At 51.6% G+C, this 19564-nt stretch overlaps 6 protein-coding genes across 6 annotated transcripts; 3 read left to right on the top strand and 3 right to left on the bottom strand.

The window, feature by feature from the left end:
* Positions 1 to 2128: 2128 nt before the first annotated feature.
* T069G_02528 (AMP-binding enzyme domain-containing protein) lies at positions 2129 to 4413 on the top strand (the record flags this gene model as incomplete). Its single annotated transcript, XM_056169738.1, has 4 exons — positions 2129 to 2574; positions 2653 to 3074; positions 3135 to 4258; positions 4321 to 4413. The coding sequence occupies 4 exons, from the start codon at positions 2129 to 2131 to the stop codon at positions 4411 to 4413; spliced, it is 2085 nt and encodes a 694-aa protein (XP_056030630.1).
* Positions 4414 to 5228: 815 nt separating this feature from the next.
* On the bottom strand, positions 5229 to 8376 carry T069G_02529 (ubiquitin carboxyl-terminal hydrolase domain-containing protein; the record flags this gene model as incomplete). Its single annotated transcript, XM_056169739.1, has 2 exons — positions 5229 to 6104; positions 6178 to 8376. The coding sequence occupies 2 exons, from the start codon at positions 8374 to 8376 to the stop codon at positions 5229 to 5231; spliced, it is 3075 nt and encodes a 1024-aa protein (XP_056030631.1).
* A 1920-nt stretch (positions 8377 to 10296) lies between these two features.
* T069G_02530 (VHS domain-containing protein) lies at positions 10297 to 12784 on the top strand (the record flags this gene model as incomplete). The annotated part of the gene is made up of 6 exons (XM_056169740.1): positions 10297 to 10370; positions 10428 to 10560; positions 10646 to 10930; positions 10998 to 11766; positions 11820 to 12487; positions 12563 to 12784. 6 exons carry the CDS (start codon positions 10297 to 10299, stop codon positions 12782 to 12784), a joined length of 2151 nt encoding a protein of 716 aa, XP_056030632.1.
* A 1086-nt stretch (positions 12785 to 13870) lies between these two features.
* Positions 13871 to 14720, top strand: T069G_02531 (histidine phosphatase superfamily (branch 1) domain-containing protein; the record flags this gene model as incomplete). Its single annotated transcript, XM_056169741.1, has 2 exons — positions 13871 to 14411; positions 14512 to 14720. The coding sequence occupies 2 exons, from the start codon at positions 13871 to 13873 to the stop codon at positions 14718 to 14720; spliced, it is 750 nt and encodes a 249-aa protein (XP_056030633.1).
* A 330-nt stretch (positions 14721 to 15050) lies between these two features.
* Positions 15051 to 16079, bottom strand: T069G_02532 (uncharacterized protein; the record flags this gene model as incomplete). Its single annotated transcript, XM_056169742.1, has 3 exons — positions 15051 to 15704; positions 15769 to 15994; positions 16051 to 16079. 3 exons carry the CDS (start codon positions 16077 to 16079, stop codon positions 15051 to 15053), a joined length of 909 nt encoding a protein of 302 aa, XP_056030634.1.
* Positions 16080 to 17396: 1317 nt separating this feature from the next.
* T069G_02533 (nucleotidyl transferase domain-containing protein) lies at positions 17397 to 18856 on the bottom strand (the record flags this gene model as incomplete). The annotated part of the gene is made up of 4 exons (XM_056169743.1): positions 17397 to 18293; positions 18440 to 18586; positions 18723 to 18766; positions 18850 to 18856. The coding sequence occupies 4 exons, from the start codon at positions 18854 to 18856 to the stop codon at positions 17397 to 17399; spliced, it is 1095 nt and encodes a 364-aa protein (XP_056030635.1).
* Positions 18857 to 19564: the final 708 nt, after the last annotated feature.

A 19564-nucleotide genomic window follows, 5' to 3' on the forward strand; every position in this document is an offset into this window, starting at 1 on the left:
TTTTGTTTTGAAAAATACTCGCTGTGGTTCTACAAATGTCGCAAGATTGGCCTTTACTCTCTCTGAATACGGGAAATCGAGAGGGCAACGAGACAAGGCACCGTGAATGGAAGTTGGATTTTAGGTGGCGTTTACTAATCACTGGGGTTTGGAGAAGCGATCATGAGCCTCGACTTGCACCGTGGCGAGCTTTTTAGTTGGTTGGCTCTATTCTCTCGCCAAGGCACTCAGCCCACTTGGCTGAAGGTAACGTGGTCTAGTATAGATTTCGCCAAGGGGGAAGACGGAGCGAGGCTTGGAGATGTTGTATTTTTGAGGTTAGTATCGAATATGTAGATTTTTAAGCTGCTGTGGTCATATGACGGCAATTGTGTTTGCCTGGGAGACTGTTGGGGTGCAGTGTGTGGTTTTCTCATCCATTTTGGAATGGAGGGCATGTGAGCGTATGCCTACCCTGGAAAACGGGCACATGTACTTCATGTTGCAGGCAGTGCTCAGAAGAACAGGAAAAAGGAGATGGCCGAAGCATCAATAGGATGGAGTGGAATAGTACAACGTCTGGATGCAAGTTTTGCTGGAAGGCTCGGTGTTTAGCAAAACGGCACGGCGCGGCACACGGCTGAATGGCATGTCCGCATCTCGGGTGTTCGGGAGCTGCGTCACCAGAACAAGGTTGGCCCGATGCTGGATGTCGTTGCTGATGGGCTGAGAAGTGCTGATGTGTTCCATTGGAGTGCCTGTAAGCTGTCAAGTCAGTTCAGTCCAGTCACACAATCTCACTATTGCTCGTAATGCTGAGGTTCGACCTCGTTCGCGGGTTTCGGGCCTGGGGGAGCTGGTTTATTGTATGAGTAACAGCACGTTATTTAAGGTGGTGCTAGATCGACGAGCTGGGACCAAGTACGGGTACATGGAGGAGCAAGGTACAAGTACGAGGACCACTTGGTGCAAGTACGGTTACCTTGGCCCTCCTACTGCACCTCAAGCAGCAGTATGTCATCATCATTGTCATTGGATCATCATCAATGAACAGCTCCTTTACCCCATAATCTGGGCATCGACTTGGCATTGCACACGAGGCTGGAGGAATCTACACGTGTACCTACATCAAGGTGCCGTATCCGTACCTCGGAAACTGACTTCAATTCCCAAGGTAAAATCAGGTAGCACCTAATTTGTATGTACGAGGATAGGCACCAAGACAAGTACCGATACCTCGCGTCCCGGACCCCACGGCATAAAAATCGCGGCGAGGGGGAACTCGGGAGCAAAAGCAGCCCAGCAAAGCAGTTGAGCTTACAGTAGCGTCACACAACCCATGCAGCGTCTTGGACCCAACAAAATTCCCCCAGAACGCCACCAGACCCGGCAAAAATCAAGTTGCTCTTGGCCGGGTGTTGCAGGGGGTCGGTGGGTTGGACTTGGAGCAATCACAGTAGCGCAGCTTCAAGTTGCAGCTTAGCTGCCTTGAGCTAGACATTGGGTGGGCGACTGCAGCGCTGCAATCAATCGTTTGTGATGGCCTGCAGTGGCTAGAGCTCCCCTAAATTACAGTAGAATGTTCAATGGCATTGGCTGCAACAGGTACATGTACCGGTACGCCGCCCTGGTCGCCCGCCTGGCCTGGCAAGTCCCGGCTACGTAACTTGTACCAACCTAAGCTTTAGCCTTGCCTCGCGCTGCCTCCAGCTTTTTGCCTTTCCATTGCCTCCAAGCTTGCTCGCTCTCCTCTCCCTCTCTCTCCCTGCATCTGCCTGGACTGGACTGGACTGCGCTGCATCATTGCCCAACTGTGTCCCAACTCCCTTTTCCTTCTTCCTATTTCTTATCTCCTCTGTCTGCTTCCCCTCACTCATTCGTTCTGAATTCTCCCGCTTCGTCGTCGCCGTCAAGCGTGTCTCATTGCCTCTCCTGCTTATAGCTCTAGATCCGTCAGACAGGAAGCTTCCGCTGCTCAGACAAAAGCCGGACCCTCACCCCCTCCCCCCTGCAACTACCCCCGGCACGAGCAAAGTTATCCTTTCGACTGCTCTAATCTCCTCCGCGTTCTGTCTCTTCTTCTCTTCCTCCCCTTCCGTCCTCCCTCTAGGTCACTCGTCGCAGCAAACAATCACCAACTACCCTCAAGATGACGACGGACTGGACTGTGGGCGTCATGCCCTTGACCCAGGTGCGCAAGCCGCCCTTCACCATCGAAGCTTCCGGCTACGAAAAGGTCCCTGGCGAGACGATCCCGCGTCGCCACCCAGCAGCCAAGGACGGCCTTCTCACCACTCCTCACGATGACGTACACACTGTCTTCGACATTGTCCGCCGCAGTGCCCGCGAGTATCCCAACCACCTTGCCGTGGGCCACCGGAGGCTCATTGAGCTGCACAAGGAGACCAAGAAGGTCCCCAAGAACATTGATGGCCAGGTTGTCGAGGTGGACAAGGAGTGGCAGTACTTTGAGCTGTCCAAGTTCGACTTCTTGACCTTCAAGGAGTATGAGACTCTCGTTCTGCAGCTGGGTTCCGGCCTGCGCAAGCTGGGCTACAGCGGCTCTCACAAGCTGCATCTGTTCGGCACAACCAGGTAAGCCATACAATTCTAGTAGCCAATGCTTTCAAGGCGTGGAATTCGCTAACAATGAATCCTTTTCTCGTCTTGTAGTGTGAACTGGATCTCCATGTCCCATGCCTGTGCCTCCCAAGGCATCTCCATCGTCACTGCCTACGACACCCTCGGCGAGAGCGGCGTCGAGCACTCGCTCGTCCAGACCGATGCTGAGGCCATGTACGTCGACCCTCACTTGCTCAAGACCGCCGCTGGCCCCATCCGCAAATCAAAGGTCAGGACTGTCATCGTCAACGAGGACTGCATCTTCACTGCCGGCGGCGAGATCGAAGCCTACAAGAAGGAGAACCCGGATATCCGCGTCATTACGTGGGAGGACCTCCGCAAGCTCGGCGAGGAGAACATGGTTGAGCCCAACCCTGGCAACCCATCCGACGTCTTCTGCGTCATGTATACCTCTGGTTCCACTGGTCTTCCCAAGGGTGCCTGCATCACCCACGAGGCGCTTGTTGCGGGAGGTATGTAGCTGGCCTTGTTGCATAGCGGCATGATTTGATACTGACTTTTTCTGGTATTAGTTACGGGCCTCCTCGCCTCCGTCGGCCAGACCATTAGCGACAAGGAGGTTGTCCTTGCTTATCTTCCTCTTGCGCACATCTTCGAAATGGCCCTTGAGAACCTCGTCTTGTCCATTGGTGGCTGCCTGGGATACGGAAACCCCAGGACTCTTTCCGACACTTCTATGAAGAACTGCGCTGGTGACATGCGGGAACTGCGACCAACCGTCATGGTTGGTGTCCCCCAGGTGTGGGAGACTGTCAGGAAAGGAGTCATGGCGAAGCTGGAATCTTCTAGCCCCGTTCTCAAGTCGCTATTCTGGGGAGCCTTCAGCTACAAGAGCTTCATGTCGCGCAACAAGCTTCCGTTTGCCAGCGTTTTCGACAGCATTGTCTTTAGCAAAGTTCGACAGCTGACTGGAGGCCGGCTTCGTTTCACCATGAACGGTGCCAGTGGTATTTCGGACAGCACGAAGCACTTCCTGTCCCTCGTTCTCGCCCCCATGTTGACTGGCTATGGCTTGACCGAAACCTGCGCCAACGGCTCACTGGGAAACCCGCTTGAGTACACTGCCAACGCCATTGGCCCCGTTTCTGGTGCCATTGAAGTGAAGCTCGTTTCGATTCCCGAAATCGGATACTCCACCGATGCCAAGGTTCCCCAGGGCGAGATTTGGATGAGAGGTCTCCCCATCATGAAGGAGTACTACAACAACCCAGAAGAGACTGCCAAGGCTCTCACCGCCGATGGTTGGTTCAAGACTGGTGATATCGGCGAGTTCGATGCCGACGGTCACCTGCGCGTCATTGATCGCGTCAAGAACCTTGTGAAGATGCAGGGTGGCGAGTACATTGCCCTGGAGAAGCTGGAGGCTGTTTACCGAGGTTCCCAGGTGGTTGCTAATGTCATGATCCACGCTGATCCGGAGCACAACCGCCCCATCGCCATCATTATGGCCAACGAGAAGGTTCTGGCTGACAAGGCAGCGGAGCTTGGTGTTGACGAGCACAGCATGCACCATGACCCCAAGGTTCAGTCGGCAGTTCTCAAGGATCTGCAGCTTACCGCTAAGCGATCTGGCTTGACTGGTTTGGAGACAATTGGCGGCGTTGTTGTTACTGATGCTGAGTGGACACCTGACAGCGTAAGTTTGCATCCTCTATCCACTGAGCCGTATGTGTATACTGACAGTTCTTCTTTCTGTAGGGTTTGGTCACTGCTACTCAGAAGCTTAACAGGAAAGTCATCCGAGAGGCCTTCAAGAAGCAGATCGACGAGTGCTTGAAGCACGCTCCTTAAACATTCTCCGCAGACGCAATTCCTTTGTATCCCCTTTTTTTCTGATTTTTTTTTGGTGCTGAAGATGGCGAGAAGAGGCTACGAGACGGGAGTGATGAAAGGTGTGGCTTGGTGTAAATGGGAATGAAGAAAGGTGGTGGGATGATGATGATACCTGATACCGCCGTTGTGATTCAGGCCATGTAGCACGACGTGATTTAATTTGCCTCTCTTGTACTGCTCTTGGGGCGTGGGCTTAATTAATGACATTTATACCACTTTTGATCTCTAATGCTGCTTGTTTCTCTTGCTCATTCTGTTTTATGTGGAGATTTGGTTGACTGCGAAGATGGAACTTCGTCCATGGTAGATGTAGATGTTTATTCGTACACAGATGAATTGTAACTGGAGATGGAAATCAAAAGATGACAGTAATAATGCTTCTCGCTGGTATTGTAATAACGCCAGTGTAATACATTTACAATAGTATATGTAAACTCCATTGCCATGCTTTCGCCTACCGACATCCTAAGGTGCTAAAACATACAAGAACCGAGAATACAAAAGTAAAAAGGTAAAACACACACAGACATACAGGCTGAACAAGTAATATAACAACAACAAAGAAATGGCTCTTTACATGCGCGATGGATATTGGTAAAATGAAAAAGGTACACGCCAAAGTACACTGAAGGGAAAAAGAAAAACAGATGTACAAGTTTACAGCTTCTCTCTCTCCTTCTATTGCTCTCCCCATAGAGATGATTCGCTCATTGTGTTTATGCCTAACAAAGCATTGTGGAAGTGGAATGGAGGAGAAGAGAAACCCCCCCCATTCAGCTATCTTTCCTCCTGAAAAACGCCAGATAAGGAACCGTGTCTCGCCCAGATCTAAACACGTTTTCCTTATAGTCGGTAGCATCGTTGGTGCCGATCCGCACCTTGGTGACCTGGCTATCTTCGCAGCGGTACCACGCATACTGATCATGAGTGCTCGAGTCCCGCACATACGCGTAATAGTGTCCGTTGTCAGTCTTGCTGCCGCTGTGAACAATTACAGCGTAGCACTGATACTTGAACGGCCCCGAAAAGGCCCTGTCGCTCGAGTTTTCGCCTGTCCGCATGAAGTATGGTGTGAGGTCAATCTCGTTAAAGTCCCAAGTGACTTTTCTCGTCGACTTCTTGATATCTCCGACAGATTTGTCAAAATCAAATCTGCGGAAGCTCAGACACAGCAAAGGAGGCATGCGGGCAAAGCAGGTGGTTTGCATAGCCTTTGTGTTTCTCTTGCACGTGTCGCATGCAAAGTTGTCGAGCGTATTGACAACGTTGTGTTCTCGGAAGGAGTCCTCAAGAGTAATGTCTTGATTCTTACCGACGGGCGCGAAAACCAAGTCAAACGTTGAGAATGTGTGTGTCTGCTTGTGGCACCGTTGGCAGTCGACTGTTGAGAGCTCAAGACCACGCCAGTAGCGATCAACGATGGATCGATTCAGCTCTTGGTAATTCTTCCAATACTCAACAGCAGCCTGCAGGCGTGCTTGAGGAATCGTGCTTGGCTGTGGGATGTTGCCTTTGAGGTTCCGGCGAGAGTTGGTTTCATCGTGGAGGTAGTCTAATAAAAAGGACATGAATTCTTGAGCGTCCTGTTGCCCATTGCCACCAAACTTGGAGATGGTTTGACTGTGCTGGCAAAGATGGAGGGAATAGTCCTAGAAAAGAATCCTGTAAGCATTGTACTTGGGATGAATAAATGGCGACGAAAGAGGAAGCAACATGACATACCATTAGCGTCTGAGCCTTCATGGTTTTGAACTTTCCCGTCGTCATCCAATGGAATAAGTTTGATATTATTTTGATCATCAACTGGGGTTGGTCAATCTTCTCATCGTCCTTTCTTGGTGCTGAGTATCTATCAACCCATTCTGAATTGCTCAATTCTCTTCCAAAATTGGGCGACGCCAATAATGACTGTAGAGTACTGTTTGCATAACACCAATTGTGAGGGTTGTTTAGGCCCGTGTAAAAGACCTTCTCAGAAGGCGGCGGTGCAGGTGGTGTCGGAGCTGGTTCGTCGTACATGTCATGTTCTTCGACCGTCTGAGACAGACTGCTGTAACTTAATCGTGGCAATGCTGGAGCTGGTCGTGTGGGAGGAGAAGGCAGGTCGGTATAGAGATCAACCTGGTGAGACGAGCCGTAGCCCGGGGTCCTTTGTTCAACAATGGCGGGGGAAGTCATTGATTCCTGCAGAGACAAAGAAGGAAACCTCCGCAAGAAAGACTCCGTTGAGCGGTGGAAGGCCTGCTCTGTCGCCGTCTCAGTCTCCTTTTCTTCAATCTCCACAGCCTGTTGCCAGACTTTGACAATGTCCGGTCTCAGTGGCTTTCCCAGATATTGAGACGGCCGCCGTTGGAATGGACCTTGTCGAACCAATGAAATCTTCTTGGGTTTGGGCGGAGCCGTCGACTGCAGGGAAGCAGAGCCCATGAGATCGACCCATGCGTCCAACCCGCCTTTGAGCAACTTTGGGGAATTTCGCAGCTCGTGTCCGTAGCTGAGGTGTACCAAGGCGCGATGTAGGGACAAAAGAGCAGCTTCTTCGGTATTCCAAGGGGAGGGAATTTTTTCTGAGTACTGGTCATAAAATACCACCAAATCGTAACTGGCTCGTCTTTCGAACTGAATCTGCTCCTGATTTGGGGACAGAACCAGGCTCTCAGCTATTTCATCGGCAGAAATATTCGGCCTAGAAAGTATGCTGGGGTCAATGCATATTGTGGAGGAGGACATGATGTGGCCCTCATCAAAGTCCTCGCGGGCACGGACGTCTATGATTAAGATAGAACCCTTTGCTTTCATGGCTTCAAAGAGCTCTTCGGGTGTAATTCTATCCCCTTCCGGAATCTTGAAACTACTCTCTGGGGGGTATGGAGTATCATTGTTTCCGTTTCTAGAAGAGCTTTGTGATTGGGCTGAAAAATAGTCATTGCTCTGCTGCTGCTGCGGTAAAGGAGTGGTTGTCGCGCTGCCAATGGATACAATTGACCCGGCACGGCTGTAAGGACCTCGTGGCGTGCTAGGCGGAAGACGAGCGGACTCTCCGGAGATGCTACCTCGCGAAGGACTGTAAATCGCATCAGGCATCTTTGGCAGCGCCGGGATTGCGCTATCTAATGATATTTTAGGGCGCGGCGGTGGCATATCTCGGGGCCCGGCAGGTCTGCTTGGCGGCGGGACAATCTGGTGAGTCTTTATGCGAGGATCCTGCCCCGGCGAAGGCTGAGGGCCTCGTAGGTTAGCAAATCGTGCGGCAAGATCCGACATGGCTTGAGTCGAGGAGATGGCCGAGGCAGCGGAGGCTGCCCGGGTATGCCCGGGCTTGATGGCATGGCCAGCTAAAGATTGAGGCTTGGGGTGCACAGTAGGCTTGACCTTCCCCGGTGAGCCGTTTGTGCGAGCCTCGGGTTGCTGTCCATTGACAGGTTGTCGTGTTTCTGGACTCGCATCTAGAATCGAGGAGGACTGTGATAATATGGTATTTGCGGTGGCTTTTTGCTGAGTCGAGGCGGGAGGGGTTGGTCGCACGCCAGTTCTCTCATTATCTGCAATGATATCCCGCTTGATTTGCTCGTATATGTCACTTTGTTGGGATATCCTTTTCAAGAGGTTCTGGTGCCTTCTATTCCAGTCGTCGCGACGGCTTTTTAGTTCTACATATTCACGGTGAGAGGGGATGATTTGTACGGCAATGACCGAGGCTTTGACGTAGTCTCTGAAGGCAAGGGCAGGTTTCCCAAATTCACGGCCCATTTCAGACTTGGCCAGCGTTGTTTCAGCCTGCTCGAGCAAAGACTTCATCGTTTGGTTTGGGTTGATGTCCTGGGGAAAGGCCACCATATCCTCGATGTGAGGAAGCGGCGCAGTTGCGCCTGGGGGAGGGACATAGCCGCCATTCATGCCATCGTAGCCCGAAGGCGGCATGCTGTGCCTGGCATTCACGGCCATGTGGTGCCTCGCGCTATCGATAGGGTCTGCCGTTGTCATCGATGTCGGGAGAGGTTGGATATGAGGTTGGTGGTGGTTGGCGCCCAGCTGTCGTTGGCTGTGCGGCGCCTCAGCGGTGATGTCGCCGGTTGCGTGGAAGGGACGGGCGTCAATGGGGCGCACGGATCGAATCTGATACGAGGTCTGGTCTTTTCATCTCAGGGAGACAAGCATTGAGAGGCGGGACAAAGACGCAGACGTGCTTCCTATGACAGCGGCTTTCGGGGGCCCTGAGGAGGGGCTGTGGCAGCACAAAGCATTCTCGTATGACTGGGGGGTTCAGAGTCGGGATCTCGAGCGTCGTTCTTTGTGAAAAGGCCGCAATCGGTGGTACGCAGGCCAAAGGACGGACCGGCCTGGTCTTGTGCGTGGGAATGGAGAGAGTGAAGCTGTCAACAAAAGGCGATAGAGTGGTCAGCTGCTTTGGCGACTCGGTTTGGGGACTTGGCCTATTGGGGGCTGCACCACTTCTAGGCCTCTAATTACCAGGCTGCACAGGGTACAAGCTTGGGCGGATTAGCATACGTACGTGGGGTATAAAGTACTTCTGGTTTTCTTTCTATACTTCATATCTCACAATAGCGTAGTAGGAATATAAGTAGCCCCCACATGAACTTCTGTACTGAGAAGCATCTCCAGCCTATGCCGCAACTGTCATTAAGTACCTCGAGACGGCGCCGCCAAATTGCACACGCATCAGCCACAACCGGGCGTCGTCATTGGCTTGGCTGACGCGCTCTCTCGACTTTTGATTCCTGATACTCGAAGAAGCACTGACAATTCACATCACGACCAAATAAGTGCACAGACTTGTGGTATATCAATACTCTTTTACTTATTCATTCTTTTGTTTCTATTATTTGAGTTACAGCGTTCAACGGCATGCCGGTGTCGCCGTATTCAATTTGCCTCTCACCGCCACGATACCTCATTTAGAAGCTCTGTCATGCCCATGACTTGTCCAAGTGGGCTATTTGACATCTCGCAGCGCTACGTCATCGCAGCACGGTTCATTCACTATCAATGAAGCTGAATGCACCATCCATTACTACCACAGTAGAAATATCCCATGAATAAATCTTAGCAGCCATCCAATTATTCACCGCGTTTGATGCTTCAGAGATTTTATACAAGCTACGCTGGTGGGCAAGTTTGAGCTAGGTAAGTAGAAAACCTTAGTAATACCTCCTACAAAGCCAGCAACTTGGAAAAGAGAACTACGTGCAATGCTCGGTTCTTGCCGCTCTGGGGCGAGGCATATTGGCTCGTAAGGGATGGATTTCTGCCTGGCAAAGCCGGTAGATACTCAAGGCTCAAGGCATATGACAGTGGAAACACCGAGAGCCGACTGTGGATGTCACTGTAGTCTGTGGCATACCGATGCTTGTAAGGAGAAAGAAACCTCAAAGAGAGCACGAGACAAAAAAAACAAGGGGAACATCAGACTCCATAATTCCAGCATGTACCTGCAGAAAGCACATGCATTTAATCAATATTCATTGTTCCGACAGTGCTGTTCATCCTCTGCACAAAGTGTAATTACAGTTATTACAGGCACAGGAACGGCTTGGCTTAGGCCTGCCTCGGCGCCTGTAGCGGATTAACCACTGTTCCGGCTGGTGCCTCCGCGGCCGTGACGCAACTGAACGGCGTCGTCAGCGGAGCCGAAAGTACCTGGACTTGGCTAGGACGGACTGGACCTGGACCTCATAGCCTCACCTTCAGCTCAGCTCCATCACCATCGCCATCCCCGAGCTCTTCTTCTTCTTCTTCTTTTCTGCGTCGCATCTTCGTTTCCGCATCTCCCCTTGTTTCTCCTTTCCCTGTGACGCCAAGCTCCCCATCGCCGCCGTCAACATGATGAGCTGGTGGTCAAACTCGGCCAACACGGCTCTCGACGAGCAGGTCGAAAAGGCCACGAGCAGCAGCCTGTACGGTGGTCCCCAGCCGCTCCCGTAACGAAGCCGGACTAACGACGGGGTGTGTAGGGAGGATATTGCGCTCAACCTCGAGATCTCCGATGTCATCAGGTCCAAGACGGTGGCGCCCAAAGAGGCCATGCGGTCGCTGAAACGGCGCATCGGCAACAAGAACCCAAACACCCAGCTGAGCGCCCTCAACGTATGCTATCCGACATGCCCTATTCTACCGTCTCCTCCGTTGAGTTTGAGTTGATGCCCAACCTAACACTGCTCTCCATCTATAGCTTACGGATACATGCGTCAAGAATGGCGGGTCTCATTTCCTCACGGAAATCGCCTCCCGCGAGTTCATGGACAACCTGACCTCTCTTCTCCAAGCTGTCGGGCCCGTCGCCGTCAACGCCGAAGTAAAATCCAAGATGCTCGAGCTGATCCAGTCATGGGCCGGTGCCACAGAAGGACGATACGAGCTTTCCTACATCGGCGAAGTCTATAAACGTTTGCAGCGAGAGGGGTATCAGTTCCCCCCGCGAGTGACGGTGGCGAGCAGCATGATTGACAGCAGCGCGGTAAGAAAGCCATCGGTATTTTAGGCACGATTTTTGTAGGGCTGTCAGCTAACGAAAGGTCACATAGCCACCTGAATGGATTGATTCGGATGTTTGCATGCGATGTCGAACAGCGTTCACGTTTACCAACCGAAAACACCATTGCCGAAACTGCGGAAACTGCTTTGACCAGCAGTGTTCTAGCAAATCCCTCCCACTGCCTCATCTCGGGATACTTACTCCTGTGCGAGTCGATGATGGGTGTTATGCTAAGCTCACGAACAAGGGGTTCAAAGAACCGAATCCATCCCTCGACCGCACACCGACGTACCCTCATAAAACTCGCAGCACATCTGCCATGCAACCCCGAAATGCGCGCGTCGACGACGGGTTTGATGAAGATCTTAAAAAAGCATTGGCGATGAGTTTGGAAGAAGTCAACAATGCATCCAGAGGCAGGGCCCCCCCTGTGACAACCAACGGACCTCGCACGAGTGGAGGAGACGCATCCGCCACCAAGCAAGCTGAAGAGGAAGATGACGACCTCAAAGCTGCCATTGCTGCATCCCTAGCAGATATGGAAGAGCAAAAGCAGAGACATGCTGCTGCGCTCAAGGAACAGACCTCCGGACCCGCCGCCTCCTCCTCCGCTACATTTACGCTGCCAAAGAACGACTACGAACTGACGGCAGTGGAAGCTGAGAACATCAACCTCTTCGCCACCTTGGTTGACCGGCTTCAGACCCAGCCTCCTGGCACCATCCTACGAGAACCGCAAATTCAGGAGTTGTATGATAGCATTGGATCGCTGCGTCCCAAGCTTGCGCGAACCTACGGCGAAACGATGAGCAAGCATGGTAATGATTCCCGGCATCCCACTTATGATTTCGATGGCTGACAACGCGAATAGATACCCTCCTCGATCTTCATGCCAAGCTGTCCACGGTTGTCAGATACTATGACCGGATGTTGGAAGACCGGTTATCAAAGGCTTATAGTCAGCAGAACCTTGGCGGATATAATCTGCCACCTCCTCGCCAATCTTCCGGACCTTACCCTTCAATACCTTCTCACGCTCCGAGCAACTCTGTGGGCGCCGAAAGCTTCTATACAAACCAGCAGCAGCCGGGCTATGCGCCACAAGGCCAGCAGCAACTGTATCAAATGCCTCCTCAACATGCGATGCCGCAGTCCCCTTATCCGCCTTACGCTGGCATGCCAGCACCCGATGCCCCTTCTGGACCTTATGCGCCTCAACAGCAGCTACAGACGGCCGATGGCTGGAACAACCAGACCCCTTCAGCCCCTGAGCAGTTTCAGCAGCAACAGCAGCCGCAGCCGCAGCCGCAGCCGCAGGAAAACCCGGAAGATCGAAGACAGTACTCACATCAAACGGCTACGTCGCCTTCAGCAGATCCCAACGCTTCATACTACTTCAACGCCCCTCAACCTCTACAGGCCGTACCTACCGGACCATCCGCCCCCGGGTCCGCGCCAGACGCAAACCAATCGCCGTATCCCAACCTGAACCAATCACCTATGCCGTACCATAGAGGCTCAGTGTCGGCACAGACGCAAGCAACTCCCCTACAGACCCCAGCTCAACTCGCACAACCCCCCAACGCAACACCTCACATGCCTGTTCATTCTCAGGCCCCGTCTGCTCCAACTCAGCAGCCCTTCCAACAGGAACTGCCGCAAGGATCACCCTATCAGATGCCCATGCCACAGCAGCAGCAGCAGCAGCAGCAGCAGCCACCTGCCCCTCCGCCTGAGTGGGCTGGTTATTCCCAGTACTCAATGCCCGCGGCACCACAGCATGAGTCCGTTCAACAGCAACAGCCGATTAAGGAGGAAGCACTTATTGAGTTTTGATTTTTGTTATCTAATTTGAACCGGGGGAAATAATGGCGGCAATTGTCATGAGACGCGGATTAAAAGTGACAAAAAGGGGAGTTCTATACTGTGACGCGGCGTTATACGAGGACTGGACAGCAGGTGATGTAACATGGATGTTCCGTAGCCTGTCAGAATGACCTTTTTTTCACCTTTCCTACGAAATGTAAACACGGGGATGTTTTCTTTTGAGGCACATTGAATCGCATCTTGAGGACGTTTTGAGCCCAGTCGCGTGTCTTTGTACGTGAGAAGCCTCTCGGAGCTCCGAGGTACATGTAGTTGTATCATTCTGCATGACCGTCAATGCAACAATGGCAAACCAGACCGCTCAGCAACGCATCGTCTCTTCTATCCACTCATCCATACACGGGGGGCTCACACTAACTGCAATCAGCCACAGGAAACTAAGCACGCCACAGGCACCAATTGGAGCATCCGTATCCTGGCACGAGCCGCATCTACGGCTCAACTAGGTAATATACTCGTATATTCGAGCTTTTCATTCCCCGGTGGACGTTTTTTGAGTGACCGGTCGTCGGGGCCGGAGTTTGACGTATCTCATGTGAGGAACCTTTTTAGGGAATTTTGTACTCATATGGCTGGGGGCGTGTCCTTGCTGCCCTATGTATATTCGCTTCCTTATACATGTTTGATTCCCACCCGCTTTGCCCATCGCCGGAGCCGGAGGTAAAAGATGGGGCCTTGTTTTTTGCTGTTTTCGCCTCCCACCTCGGAGCCGGGCGACCCTCTCCGCTGTGGTACCAAGAACTTTTTTTTTTGAGTCATTCGGAGTGAGGTTTTGGGCGGGATTGCTCAATGTGGTAGGTGTGCCGAGAATTACGTTCTTCATCTTGGCTGTGTAGGACTTAGCTGTTTGTCGTTGGATCCTTATTTCTTCATTCTCGTAATTTGATGTACTTGACTTTCTTTCTTTCTTTTTATTTTTCATAGACTCATAGTTTGATCAATTTGGCTTTCTTTGCTTCTGTGCTTTGAGAAAGTCATCCAGCACACATATATCTCTCACATACACAAGAACAAAAACCACATACCTACAACACAATGGCTCCCACGATCCATCTCGTGCGCCACGCCCAAGGCTACCACAACCTCTGCGCCGAAAACGAAAAACTCCCAGACCCAGACCTCACGCCCCTCGGCAACGAGCAATGCAACCACCTCCGCAGCATCTTCCCTCACCACGCCAAGCTCCGCGGCCTGGTCGCCTCGGGCATGCGCCGCACGCTGTACACCTGCCTCCAGTCCTTTGGCACCGACTCGCTCGGCCCCGTGATTGCACTCGACACCCTCCAGGAGTGCTCTGACGCTCCCTCAGATACAGGGTCGTCAATTGAGAAGCTGGCGGCTGAGTTTGGCGAAAAGGCCGACCTCAGTCGGATGCGCGAGGGCTGGAACTTCAAGGGGGAGGGGAGCGATTTCGAGCCCGCGCTTGATAAGCTCGCGGTGAGGGCGAGAGAGGCGAGAAAAACGCTGAGGGAGATTGCTACTGGTTTGGGAGATGATGCGCACATTGCTGTTGTTTCTCACGGGGCGTTTTTGCACTTCTTGACGGAGGAGTGGCACGGAATTACCAACACATATCGTAAGATGCAACCCCCCTGAAGACTTGCTTTGCTTTGAAGGATGATCAAAGAGGAAAGGATGATGAGAATCATTGGCAACTGACGTCAGCGCGAATATAGCCACAAGCTGGAAGAATTGCGAGTACCGCACCTTTCAATTTGTTGATTCCACAGGCCAGGATCCTGATGCCGAGATACGCGAGACTGACGAGAGCTGGCGCCGGCGACATGGCACTTTGAAGGTTCCCACCGCAGAGGAGCAGCGTGAGCTGCGCCAAATGATGGAGCGAGAACTCTTGCCCTTTTTCAAGATGAAAAATCACATATAAAATCCTGTATTGTGCATCCCCAAATGCGAGACTGTAGACTGTAGAAGGTCCAAGGTACGATCATCGAATATGGCAGATAGATGCCTGGAAGCGAGAGAGTAATATTGACAAAAGAAAGACACTGGGTAAGAGATTAGTGGAAACCTGGTATTACACTATAGAAAGTGTTGTTTTAGAAGGCACCACATAGAAAACCGTAACATGATGAATAGAACATCGATATCCTTTGAAAAGAATAGACATTGAAATCTAGCTGCAATTCAGCAACCCAAGGGATAAAGTCTCCACTATATTGCCATTCATTGACCGTCTGCTTAATGCCGTACCAGATCATTCTAAACCCTGTTTGCCCAAGTTGGCGTGGACGCTCCGAATGGCCTCCCATGAGACGGGTTGAATATCGTAAATGTGGAGAGACCAGCGAAGCGCCGTTTTATCGTCCTCTACAATTTCGCATAGGCAGTAGCATTTGTCTTCAGTCTTTGTCGCCGCAAGGAACGGGCTATATTCGCAGTAGATGGGACTTTCGGTGTCCTTGAACATCATAATGCCGCTGATGTAGGGTTTCCCACCAAATAAATCTTCCAGCCTGAAACATTGGAAACTCTTGAAACCGAAACCGCCACAGCCAGTGTGAACGACTCTTGCAAACAGCTCAACTAACTCCGAACCATAAAAATTCCTATTCTTCGCATTTATCATGTCGCCAATGTCAAAAAATGTCTTGCCAGGAACAAGTCTCATATCTTGGATGAGCTTCTCATTAGGTCCCTGTTGGTTAGGTGATGACATTCGATACCAATAGGATCCTCCTGTTTCTTTGCAGAGGGAATCCTTGATATGTTCTACTACAGTCGCACACTCCAGAAAGCTCCAAATGTGGTCATCATCTGGACCCCATCCACCCGGCTCAGGGGGGTCAACCACGTGGAATTTGCCTGGAGAAGTTGAGCAGAAATTTCCGGGCGGAGAAAGGCAGACATTCTGTTTGTTTGTATCAGTAAGGTAAGTGTGCAGATTCATTCCAGAAAAATTCGAATCAGCTCACAATCGCACTCATGTCAATGTCTTGGGAGTTCGCGTCACCCAATCCCATGGAAATCGCAGGGCGCTTCGAATCAGGCTCTGCCACTTCATTCGAGTCCGACTCCTCGCGTGTACGCTTTTGGCCAACGATGACAACAGAGATGGCAACGCCATGAGGTAGGGAAACCACAACTCCGGGAGCAGAATAGTTGGCATGCGGAACAGGGACAGGATATTCAGATAGTTTGCTGATATATGTCAGTCATGATGCTTCGTTCCAACATCAGTGCTCAGATCAACTCACCTTGGGTCATACATCGATGCATCCGCCATGGTGAGGAAGGATGGGACAAGGCCCGAGGATCAACTCAAGAGAATACGAAGTTTGCCAAAGAAACGACCGCTTTGCCGATGAGGATAGCCGTGAAGACACCGAAATAAAAAGCGCACACAGCTTCAACACAAAGAGACACGCAAAGACCGAGGATTGCAGCATAAAAATCAAGGCACAGAATTGCACAAGTAGAGGTGGTGCTTACAAAACGCATGAGAGCATTCGAAACGACGAAGGCACAGCAAAAGACACAGAAAAACAGACAAAGGAAATAGGGAGAAGAAGGGGAGGAAGGGGAAATGTACTACATTTTCTCTCTCTCCGACTTGAAAAGTTTGAGTCTTTCAGAGAAACGAGCGTTGCAGAAGGGAGAAAGACCTGCTGGGCAGCTGCCCATTTGTATGGGCTTTGCCTGGGGATAAGGCATCGATTGCGCTCCTGCCCTGATCACTTGGTTGGCATTGCGTCATGGGAGCAAGTGAATTCGATGCCGAGCAAACGATGGAGCCACTGATACATAGGTAAATATCTTAGTAGTACCTTTGCAGAAAATCAGATAGCAGAAGCAATTCTAACAAGCATTGCTAATGTTTAGCTTAATGATATATGCACTTCTTACCTCGGATCTGTGGTAGATACATATCTACGTTAGATAGCCTCATTATCTACTTTTTGGTATTCCAAACCAAGATCTTGAGATGTAGTGATTCATCTCTAGCATCAGCGGTACCTACATTAGGCCCTGTAAATTCTAGGTACCAGCCTGTAGACAGCATCACCAAACACAACGCATCTGGGAGGAACACAAACATTTGGCCAAGTGATTAGCTTAAGCGTAAATTCACTTCATTCGCTACGCTATCATCTTTTCATACATGTAAAATTTTCAGTTCCTCGTCCGTCATAGCTCTTCTCAGCCACCGCCCATTCCCCTCCTTCGTGTCCCTCCAAGATGCTTTGCCAACCGGTTCCCCGAGACGCCAAACGATTTACTTGGAGCTCAACATAACGCGCAGACATCTTGCAAAAAAAGAAGAGCAAAAGATGCCGAGACTAGTAGTAATTATATAAAATGTTGCTTGTTGGTTTTCTCTCAAAGACTGTTTTCCCCCCACCGACAGGGTATCTTTTGAGAAATGTTGGAGGAGTGGTGAATGTATGGGGGCGTAAATGGGTCAAGAAAAAAAAAGATCAAAAAAATAGAAGTAAAGTTGTTGTTTAAAAAAGCATGAATCAACATGAAAGAATCAATGTGAAAAGCAACGCATGGTTATAACATGCGAGCCGAGAGAAGACGTGATCAAAAATGAATTAAATCACATGATAATGGCGGGAACGTCCACGTTGGCCTTGATGGACTTGTGAGGCAGAACGCTACCACCGTTGACGTAGATCTCGTCGCCAATGGTAACATCGTCACCGAGAACAGTCACGTTCTCCAGACGGGCCCAGCGGCCGACGGTGCTGTTCCAGCCAACAATCGTCGACTTGACCCATGCGTGGTCCTTGACCTTGGAGGCGCTCAGGAGGACACATCGCTGCAGACGGACACCGTCACCGACGACGACGTCTGGGCCAATGGTGACGTTGGGGCCTATTCTGCAGTTCTTTCCGATCTTGGCAGAGGGGTGAATCAGGACGTTGCCACCGTGGACGTAGGACTCAGTAGGGGGGGTGAGCTCCTTGCTGCCCTTCTTGGTGAGAGAAGACAGGTACAGGCAGGTGCCGCTAAGGAAGTCCTTGGGCTGACCAACGTCCATCCAGAAGCCCTCGAGGTCGAAAGAGTGCAGCTGGTTGTCGGCAACCATGGCGGGGAAGGTCTCCTTCTCGATGGATGTGGGGCGAAGCTCAATGCGCTTCAGGACGGAGGTGTTGAAGATGTACATGCCGGCGTTGATACGGTTGCCGACGAACTCGACGGGCTTCTCGACGAAGCGGTCGATGCGAGATGGGTGGTTGGGCTTGTGGACAACGACACCGTACTTGGAGGGCTCCTCCACCTTGGTGACCACAATGGTACCCTCATCGCCGTGGCTCTTGTGGTACTCGAGGAGCTCCTTGAAGGGATAGTCGCAGATGACGTCGGAGTTGAGGACGAAGAAGGGGGAGTCGTCCTTGGCAAGAATGCCCTCAGCAAGCTTGAGGGGACCGCCAGTGTCGAGGGGCTCCGACTCGACAGAAAACTCAATGTTGATGTTGTATTTCGCCTCGTACTAATGATGGGGCGTACGCAATCAGCTTCATGCTCAACGTCATTGGAGGGGAAGCTCAGCTAGGGGGCAAAAGCTTGTTGGTGCAACAAATAGGCAAAAAAAAAACCAGGCAAGGGTTGCAGTGAGGGGTCATGTGCAGGACTCACCTCAGCCAGGAACTTTTCCATAATCTCTGGGCGGTAGTTGACGGCGAGGACAATGTCGGTAACGCCAGCGGCGACGAGAGCCTCGATTTGGTGCACAATCATGGGCTTGTTGCAGAACTCAACGAGAGGCTTGGGGAGCGTCAGGGTCTAGATGGCGTCGCACAATGGTCAGTCTCTGGGGTGTGGTGAAGCTGTGGTTCTGGCGGTTCCCCCTCCATCCCTCCCCCCATTCGCGTTCAATGCGGTGGTGGGATGCAGGTCGGATCGCTGGCGTGGAACGTACGAGAGGGCGAAGGCGAGTGCCAAAGCCACCGACAAGAATAAGTCCTGCGCAGGGGAGAATGTTAGCCTTGCCATTGGATTGGAGATTGGAGCACCGGTTTGGATGGTGGTTGAGAGGCGCGTCATACCCTTCATGGTGAATGTCTGCGACGATGCTTGATGTGCAGGTTTAAGAAAAAGGGGGGGTTTAAAGAAGAGGAGTAAAGAAGTAAGGCAACTAGTATATTTTGGTAGTGAGCGTAGAGAAGAACGAGCGACAATGCAATGCTCGCAAAGCAGAGAATCAAAGTCGTCTCAAGAGGCAAAAGGTGAAAAGGCTGTGGTGTTTTTGCGGGAGGATGGGAGGGAAAAGGAGAGAGGAAATTGCCATCTATTTGGGCTGGGCTCAAGGTGTCCAGATGTCACGAAGCCAGTACACAGATTAGCACGGAGCTCCAAGTACTGCCGCTCCGGAGAAGCAATGCAATGCGTTCGTACCGACTAATTTCACGCGCTGGGCTTAGCGGCATCTCAACTCGTACAGGGCCCGGCGTCCCCTGAAAGCGCCTCAAGCCTCCCAGCAAATCACATCACCAATTGGCACGGCTAGGCCCCCGTTTCCTATTCCCATTCCCAGCCTATTGGCGTGACAGCTGCTGAGCTCTGCCTTACTAGCTGCTAGTTCAGAGTGCTGTAAATTATCGAATGGAACTGGACCACATAGAGATTGAACACGAAGCGTCAGGACGAGGCAGTGCGGGGGCCTGTGATCATTTGGTCCAGGGTCCCCCCAAAGACCCAAAGACTGCGCGGCCAATCAGCTCGACAGGCCTGAGCATGAAAAATTTCCCACGCGGCTTGGGA

This window comes from Trichoderma breve, chromosome 2 (genome assembly GCF_028502605.1).
Source record: "Trichoderma breve strain T069 chromosome 2, whole genome shotgun sequence".
NCBI classification, from domain to species: domain Eukaryota; kingdom Fungi; phylum Ascomycota; class Sordariomycetes; order Hypocreales; family Hypocreaceae; genus Trichoderma; species Trichoderma breve.